Raw genomic sequence first — 9440 nt, forward strand, 5'->3', positions numbered from 1 at the left:
ATTTAAAATATTGAATCTTCATGCCTATGAATTTTTTTATTTTATATTGATGTGAGTCTTCATTAATATGTCTCAACAACATTTTAATATTTTTGTCTGTAAAGTTATTGTTTTTCGTTAAGTATTTTTCTTAGATACTTGTTTTAGTATGAGAGTTTAAAAATTATATATTCTTTACTTTTATTTTCCTACTCTTTCCCTGACAGAAAACAAAGTGGATATACTTTTGAATACTGACCTTATACCAGAAAACTGATATACTATTATATATTGAGTAAATTATCTTTAGTTCTTTTGGATTCTTTTGATGCTCAGTAGTGTCATCCATTAATCACAAAAGTTTGGTTTCCCACTGGCCAATCCTCATTCCTTTCATTTATTCCTCTTTGCACTACATTTGCTACTACCTCTAGTATAAAGAGTAATAGAAAAACTTGTAGCAGAAACTCTAGGATAAGGACTAAGTTCAAACTTCTACTTTCAATATTTAAAATATTTAAAAGGCATATCTGCTATAGGTGTTGCAAACATATCTTTTACCTAGTTTGGTAACATTTTTTCATATTTCATAAACTTTATTTTAGAATAATTTTAGATTTAAAAGAAAATTGTGACAATGCTCAAGAACATTCTTTCACGCCCCCTAATCTATTCCTCCTGTTATTAACATCTTACCTTGGTAAGGTTCTCTAAAAGTAATGAACCAATATTGATATGCAAACATCCTTTGTTTATTAACAAACATACTTTATTCACATTTATTTCCTTGTCACGAAAAACTATTTTCTGTCCCAGGATCCCCTGAGGATACTCCATTACATTTATTCATCATGTCTCTTTCAATGCCCTTTGGCTGTGCCAGTTCACTGAGACTTCTCTTGCTTTTGAAAACATTGACAGTTTGGAGGTATATGGTCAGGTATTTTGGAAAACAGCCTTTGATTGGGAAATACAAGATTTTTTAATGTTTTGATGTAGGCTATGTTTCCTTGGAAGATGAACAGAGAAGTGAAGTGCCATTCTTATCATATCGTACCGACGGCACAGAGTACCAACACAATTTGTCATTGATGATGTTAATTTAATCACCATGGTGAGGTAGAGTTTTCCAGTTTTCTTCAGGGTAAAGTCACATTAATTTTTTCCCTGGGTCATACTGTCATCTTGGGAAGGATAGAAGACCCAGGAGCAGCCAGTAGTCACATGAGGCCTCTGAGGGAAAACTGCAGACACTTCTTGCCCACAAAGAGGAGGATCCACAGAAACCAGCTGCCCCCCTGTTGTCATCCCTGGAAGGCCCAGAGGCATGGTGACCCACAGGGGTGTCCCCTGACATCTTAGGGGGGAGAAAGAGGACAAGGCTGTGCTCTGGTGAGTCTCAGTTCAGATCATGAGAGCGGAAGATCACGAGAGGTCCTTCCAGGCATCCCCAGGCTGATACAGAGGACAGACTGGTGAGCTACCCCACCAAGGACACAGGGGGATCCCCCAAAATCAGCTCATTTGCATTCCTAGGAGGCCTTGGGCAGGGCCATTAGGGAGAGATGCTAGGGTGCTCCAGTCCCTCCTAGGGGATTTGTGGAAGTGGAAACCTTGATTTGAAAAACAGTCTCTGGAGAGAAGAGGGAGGGAATGGAGGCCGTGTCAGTAATAATAGGTTGAGGAAGACTGAGGGTCCTTCCCACGCTATTTCAGATGGAGGGCAGTGGAGTCCTGCCTGGGGCCTGGGAAGCCATACCCCCCTCTGGAGGGATGTGATTCGACCTCTCTTGCACGTTGCAGGTCTCAGGGATGGGAGGGGCTTATTCGGAGGTGAAAGACACAGATGCACAGAGGCAGGGAGCCCAGGCCATTACAAGAGTCCAGGCACAGCCTCTCAGGAGGGCAGGAAGGGAACATCCATGACTGGTAGTGCCCCCTGTCCTGTCCCTGTGCCTGCTGCCAGCTCTGGAGGAGCCCATCAGGGTCCCCAGATTTACAACTTTCTGACTTCCACTTTGGGAGTCAGCTAGAGGGGAGATTATCTCTGATGGGGGCAGCTTCGGTTAAGCAGAGGGAGTTGCACCAGGGCTGGTCACGCAACAAGAAGAGAACTCTGTCGAAGGACAGTGACCTCCCAACACGGAGGGGAGGCACAGGCTGCACCCTGCCACTCCTTGCTGTCAGCCCTGGAAAAAGGTGGGGTGTGAGTGTCAAGGACTGGGGAGGTGGGAGGGAAGAGTCCGGCAAGGCTTAGGGAGTGAGCAGGAAGGGCAGGAGCACATCCTGGAGGTGGGAAGGAAGGGATGGAAAGGAGGCTGACAAGTGGGGGGTGGTTGCTCCTCTGAGAGGAGGCCCCGCCCCACGCTAGCCCTGCTGTCAGTCCTGATTATCCCCGGCAGGGTTCCCGGATGTGCTTTCCGGCGTCCATCTTGGGAGGCTGAAGAACCTGAGGTATTTTGTGACGAGGCTCGTCTCAGGTCAGCGGAGGGAAGAGCCTTAAACCTATCCAGTCTTCAAGGTGAGGGCCCCGAGGGAGAACTGAGGGACCCCCCCCCCACCACAGAGAGAAGCCCGCCCGGCTTGCTGTACCCCTGCCGTGGGACTTGTAGTTCGCGGAAAGGAAGATGGTAGCCGAGGGCTGAGGGACGGGTCCTCACGGCAGAGGAAGGGAGGAGATGCCGGCCCGCTAGGGAATAAATAGGAAGACATTGAGGAGGATCGGGGAACCCCCACCTCAGAGGATGGATTCCCGGAGATTCCCACCCTGCTCCTCAAATCAGCCCTCCTAGAGCTCCCCAGTCGGCTCAGGCTGAGCCCGCCCTCTTGTTGCTGGGTGAGGGGTGTAGGGGACGGGGAAGGGGAGGCCTTGTTCTGGGGGTCCCCTGGCAAGTCAGCATGGGGAGCTGCCTCCAGCCGGCAGAGGGAAGACTCCCAGACCCTGGTGGGGACAAGAGTGAGGACTGAGGGGTCACATTGAGAGGTGACAACGTGCTATCAGCCCTCGCGTTTGGCGCCTCCTCGGCCTCGGCGACCGCTCTGGCGGCGCTTGAGGAGCCCTTCAGCCCGCCACGGCACTGTAGGAGCCCCTCTCTGGGCTGGTGGAGGCCGGAGCTGCCTGCCTCTACTTGCGGGGAGGCGTGGAGGGAGAGGCGTGGGCAGGAACCGGGGCTGCTCGTGGCGCTTGCGGGCCAGCTGGAGTTCTGGCGGGTGTGGGGGCGGGCTCCGTGGGCGGCAGATGGAGCGACCAGCCGGCGCCTCGGGCCCAGGGCAGTGAGGGGCTTAGCACCCTGGCCAGCAGCTGCAGAGGGTGCTGGCAGGCCGGCACTCCACTCGAGTTCTCGCGGGGCCTCAGCTGACTCCTGGCGGGGCAGGGCTCGGGATCTGAAGCCTGCCATGTTCGAGCCCCACCTCCGCGGTGTAGTCCCTGGTGGCCCGAGCCTCCCAGACGGGAGCGGCCCCCTGCTCCATGGCGCCGTGTCCCATTGACTGCCCAAGGGCTGAGGATTGCAGGCACCGCTCGGGACTGGCGGGCAGCTCCACCTGCAGGCCCCGTGCAGGATCCATTAGGTGAACCCATCAGAGCTCCTGAGTCTGGTGGGGACTTGGAGAACCTTTATGTCTAGCTAAGGGATTGTAAATACACCAATCAGCACTCTGTGTCTAGCTCAGGGTTTCTAAATACACCAATTGGTACTCTGTATCTAGCTAACCTAGTGGGGATTTGGAGAACTTTTCTGTCTAGCACTCTGTCTGTAGCTCAAGGATCATAAATGCACCAATCAGCACTCTGTCAAAATGGACCAATCAGCTCTCCGTAAAATAGACCTATCAGCTCTCTGTAAAATGGACCAATCAGCAGGATGTGGGTGGGGACAGATAAGGGAAGGAAAGCGGGCCGCCCAAGCCAGCAGTGGGAACCTGCTAGGGCCCTCTTCCACACTGTGGAAGCTTTATTCTTTCCCTGTTTACAATAAATCTTGCTGCTGCGCACTCTTTGGGTCCACGCTGCCTTTAAGAGCTGTAACACTCACCACGAAGGTCTGCAGCTTCACTCTTGAAGCCAGGGAGACCACGAACCCACCGGAAAGAAGGAACAACTCCAGATGCGCCGCCTTTAAGAGCTGTAATGCTCACCGACGAGGTCTGCAGCTTCACTCCTGTCAGCGAGACCACAAACCCACCAGAAGGAAGAAGCTCCAGACACATCTGAACGTCTGAAGGAACAAACTCCAGACACACCATCTTTAAGAACTGTAACACCGTGAGGGTCCGCGGCTTCATTCTTGAAGTCAGGGAGACCAAGAACCCACCAATTCCGGACACGACATGTGCATCAGAACAGACGTGAGGCCACCCGGATCACCCCCGTGGTAGAGTGCTGGGAGGTGGCTGCCACGTCATTTCGTCCCACTGCTCTCAGCGCTGTGGAGTTTGCCCTGAGGTTTTGCCTCAGGCCAGCAGAGTGGTGGGGGCCTGGCCCTGTCTGAGAACATGTGACAATGCTAACTGAATGCTGAGGGGGCCACGAACCTCAGAACTGTGGGAATCTGGGAGTCTGGCCAGTCCCAGCTGACGTCATAGCTGGAGGGTCTCCCTCACTTCCTCTTGCAGGTGCTCCAGGAACCAGGAGTTGAAGACCTGGGTGTGAGGGACACATACATCCTAAAAGCACCACAGCAGAGGAGGCCCAGGCACTGCCAGGAGTCAAGGTGAGTGCACAGCCTGACTCTGTACCAAGGGCCCTACCCCCAGAAACAGGGCAGACCTGGCAGCACCCAGCCCGTAGCCACCCACTGTCATTCCTGGTGCCTCAGACTCTGCCTGCCAGCTGTGCCCTGAGGTGCTTTCTCACATCCTCCTACAGGTTCCCAGGAGACAAACCCCCTAGAAAGACAGGCGACCTGTGAGGCCCTAGAGCACACCATAAGAGAAGAAGAGCTGTAAGCCGGCCTTTGTCAGAGCCATCATGGGTGAGTTTCTCAGCTGAGGCCACTGGCACTGTCCCTCTCTCCCTCAGTCCTGTGGGATCCCATCATACCCATTCGTGCTCACACATTTACCTGCTGCTCCTGAACAATATTCATGGTGCCTCTCTCTCCAAACATTCCATGCCCCAGCTTTGAGCAAGGCTTCCAGAAGCCAAATTTCATACTGGAGTTGGTAGATGCAGAGGATCCCCCACATGAGGAAGGGGAGGAAGCCTCCTCCATTTTCTCTTCCTCTCTCCATTTTTTATTCCCCTCCTCCTCCTCCTCCTCTTCTTCCTTCTCATCCTCATCCTCTTCTCTGATTCTGCGTTCTCCAGGGGACAAGCAGACGCCTGCTGCTGGGATGCCGAGTCTTCTCCAGAGTTCCGCTGAGAGTCGTCAGAGTCGTCCTGAGGAGGAGGACTCCCCGAGTCTTCTCCAGAGTCCTCCTGAGCGGGAGGCCACCCAGTCTCCTCTCCAGATTCCTCAGAGTCCTCCTGAGGGCGACGACTCCCAGTCTCCTCTCCAGAATCCTCAGAGTCCTCCTGAGGGCGAGGAATCCCTGTCTCCTCTCCAGATTTCTCAGAGCTCTCCTGAGGGTGAGGACGTCCAGTCTCCTCTCCAGAATCCTGCGAGCTCCTTGTTCTCCTCCACTTTACTGAGTCTATTCCAGAGTTCCCCTGAGAGTACTCAGAGTCCTTTTGAGGGTTTTCCCCAGTCTCCTCCCCAGATTCCTGTGACCTCCTCCTTCACCTCCACTTTACTGAGTCTTTTCCAGAGTTCCCCTGAGAGTACTCAAAGTCCTTTTGAGGGTTTTCCCCAGTCTCCTCCCCAGATTCCTGTGACCACCTCCTTCCCCTCCACTTTATTGAGTGTTTTCCAGAGTTCCCCTGAGAGTTCTCAAAGTACTTTTGAGGGTTTTCCCCAGTCTCCTCTCCAGATTCCTGTGACCTCCTCCTTCTCCTCCACTTTATTGCGTGTTTTCCAGAGTTCCCCTGACAGTACTCAAAGTACTTTTGAGGGTTTTCCCCAGTCTCCTCTCCAGATTCCTGTGACCTCCTCCTTCCCCTCCACTTTATTGAGGCTTTTCCAGAGTTCCCCTGACAGTACTCAAAGTCCTTTTGAGGGTTTTCCCCAGTCTCCTCCCCAGATTCCTGTGAGCTCCTCCTTCCCCTCCACTTTATTGAGTTTGTTCCAGAGTTCCCCTGACAGTACTCAAAGTACTTTTGAGGGTTTTCCCCAGTCTCCTCTCCAGATTCCTCTGAGCTCCTCCTCCTCCTCCCCTTTACTGAGTCTTTTCCAGAGTTCCCCTGAGAGTACTCAAAGTACATTTGAGGGTTTTGCCCAGTCTCCTCTCCAGATTCCTCAGAGTCCTCCTGAGGGAGACAACTCCCAGTCTCCTCTCCATAGTCCTCAGAGTTCTCCTGAGGGGGAGGACTCCCAGGCTCCTTTCCAGAGTCCTCCTGAGGGAGAGAACGCCCTTTCTCCTCTCCAGATTCCTCAGAATCCTCCTGAGTGGGAGGACTGTCTGTCTCGTCTCCAGATTCATACGTGTCCTCCTGATGGGGAGGACTTACAGTCTCCTCTCCAGATTCCTCAGAGTCCTCCTGAATGGGAGGACTCCCTGTCTCCTCTCCACTTTCCTCATAGGCGTCCTCAGGGGGAGGACTTCCAGTCTTCTCTCCAGAGGCCTGTAAGCATCTGCTCCTCCTCCACTTCATTGAGTCTTCCCCAGAGTTTCCCTGAGAGTCCTCAGAGCCCTCCTGAGGGGCCTGCCCAGTCTCCTCTCTATAGTCCTCTGAGCCTTCCTGAGGGGACGGATTCCCAGTCTCCTCTCCAGAGACCTCAGGGTCCTCCTGAGGGGGAGGATTCCCTGTCTCCTCTCTACATTCCTCAGAGTCCTCCTGAGTGGGAGGTCTCCTTGTCTCCTCTCCGCTTTCCTCACAGTCCTCCTCAGGGGGAGGACTCCCAGTCTTCTCTCCAGAGTCCTGTGATTATCTGCTCCTCCTCCACTTCACTGAGTCTTCCCCAGGATTTCCCTGAGAGACCTCAGAGACCCCCTGAGGGGACTGCTCAGTCTCCTCTCCAAAAACCTCTCAGGTCTTTCTCCTACACTTTAGCGAGTCTTCTGCAGAGTTCCCATGGGAGTCCTCAGAGTCCGCCTGAGGGGCCTGCCCAGTCTCCACTCCAGAGACCTGTCAGCTCGTGCTCATCCACTTCACTGAGTCTTTCCCAGAGTTCTCCTGAGAGTCCTCCTGAGGGTCCTGCGCAGCGTCCTCTCCAGAGTCCTGCGAGCTCTTCCTCCTCCACTTCATTGAGTCTTTCCCAGAGTTCCCCTGAGAGTCCTCAGAGTCCTCCTGAGGGGCCTGCCCAGTCTCCTCTCCAGAGTGCTGTGAGCTCCTCCTCCTCCACTTCCTTGAGCCCAGTCAGTGAAGAGTCCAGCAGCCCAGTAGATGAAGATACAAGCACCTCAGACACCTTGCTAGAGAGCGAGTCCTTGACAGACAGTGAGTCCTTGATAGAGAGCGAGCCCTTGTTCACTTATACATTGGATGAAAAGGTGGACGAGTTGGTGCGGTTTCTTCTCCTCAAATATCAAGCGAAGCAGCCTGTCACAAAGGCAGAGATGGTGACGAATGTCATCAACAGGTACACGGGCTACTTTCCTATGATCTTTAGGAAAGCCCGTGAGTTCATAGAGATTCTTTTTGGCATTTCCCTGAGAGAAGTGGACCCTGAGGACTCCTACGTCTTTGTAAACACATTAGAGCTCAGCTGTGAGGGGAGTGTGAGTGATGAGCAGGGCGTGCCCCAGAACCACCTCTTGTTTCTTGTTCTGAGTATCATCTTCATGAAGGGCACCTGTGCCTCTGAGGAGGTCATCTGGGATGTGCTGAGTGGAATAGGGGTGCGTGCTGGGAGGGAGCACTTTATCTTTGGGGAGCCCAGGGAGCTCCTCACTAAAGTTTGGGTGCAGGAACATTACCTAGAGTACCGGGAGGTGCCCAACACTGCTCCTCCACGTTACGAATTCCTGTGGGGTCCAAGAGCTCATTCAGAAATCAGTAAGAGGAAAGTAGTGGAGTTTTTGGCCATGCTCAACAATACCGTCCCTATTTCCTTTCCACCCTCGTACAAGGAGGCTTTGAAAGATGTGGAAGAGAGAGCCCAGGCCATAATTGACACCACAGATGACTCCACTGCCACAGACAGTGCAAGCTCCAGTGTCGTGTCCCCCAGCTTCTCTTCTGAGTGAAGTCTGGGGTAGATTCTTCCCTCTGAGTTGGAAGAGGGCGATTGAGTTTCTACGTGGTGGAGGGCCCGGCTGAAGCTGGGGAGAACACAGTGCTGTTTGCACTTCTGTTCCATATGGGTGGTTAAGGGATTTACCTGTTTTCCTTTTGGGTATTTTTCAAATGCTTTTCCTATTAATAACAGGTTTAAATAGCTTCAGAATCTTAGTTTACGAATATTAGTCACACGTGTATTGCTGTTTATCTGGTTTAAGAGTAACAGTTTGATATTTTGTAAAAACAAAAACACACACAAACACACCACATTGGGAAAACCTTCGGCCTCATTTTGTGATGTGTCACAGGTGAATGTGGTATTGCTGTAGGAATTTTCTTGAAACTGTGAAGGAATTCTGCATTTAAATAGTGGAACAAATAAAGGATTGTTAATATTTGCATTTCCTCAGTTCCTTTAGTCTGTTGTTCTTGAAAAATAAAGATACATACCTGGTTTGCTTGACTTATGTAAGAAAGTAGCCGAAAGTAAATTGTAATAAATAAAAATATCAGTGACTCGTTTATTTGATGACCATCATATCAGCATTTGCTCATAGAAGTTACCGTTAGTAGTGAAGTTACTATTAAAAGCAAGACTTATCCCTACCCCTAAAACGGTAGAGTGTAGCTACAGACGCCATATCAGGAATGTGGTAAGATTTTCTCTACAATCTAAAGAGTAAGTTTCAAAAGGAGTGGGGAGGTGAGACTCCAGATGGAGGCTTTGAGTAAAAAGGCTCTGAGCTAAGGCAGTTTTGGGCTTTGGGAAACTGCAGGTGCTTCTGTGGGAGCTGATTGTTATGAAGCTGGGTGGTGGCAGGGCCCAGTCTCTCAGAAGGTGAGAGAAAAGCCTGGAATGGAAAACTACTTGAGCAGTTGGCTCTGGGTGGAGGATGAAGCAGAGAGGAGTCTCCACATGGGGAAGTCATGGAAGGTGTCCTGTGGCTCTGTCACTGGGGAGTGTGAACACAGTACAAGGACTAGGTGATTGATCCCCATCATCTGCAAGGGTTTCCTGAGAAATGTGGTGAGAATCCCTTGATGTGGTGCTCAGAAGCCTCCGGGCTGACACTCATCTGCCTGGCCTGGGAGAGCCCAAGCCCATTCCATTAACAGGACTTTTATTTGGGTTATTTTGAAAGTAATGTGGACAAGTCTAAGCAATGTGTAGATTTTTAGTGGCGCTTAAATAAAACTAGGG

General features: G+C 51.5%; 1 protein-coding gene across 1 annotated transcript; it reads left to right on the forward strand.

The window, feature by feature from the left end:
- Positions 1–2405: 2405 nt before the first annotated feature.
- Positions 2406–8749, forward strand: LOC105485100 (melanoma-associated antigen C1-like). The gene is made up of 4 exons (XM_071088758.1): positions 2406–2500; positions 4594–4691; positions 4847–4952; positions 5288–8749. The coding sequence occupies exons 3-4, from the start codon at positions 4949–4951 to the stop codon at positions 8203–8205; spliced, it is 2922 nt and encodes a 973-aa protein (XP_070944859.1). The 5' UTR covers positions 2406–2500; positions 4594–4691; positions 4847–4948; the 3' UTR covers positions 8206–8749.
- The last annotated feature ends 691 nt before the right edge of the window (positions 8750–9440 follow it).

The sequence above is a fragment of the Macaca nemestrina genome, chromosome X (assembly GCF_043159975.1).
Source record: "Macaca nemestrina isolate mMacNem1 chromosome X, mMacNem.hap1, whole genome shotgun sequence".
NCBI lineage: Eukaryota > Metazoa > Chordata > Mammalia > Primates > Cercopithecidae > Macaca > Macaca nemestrina.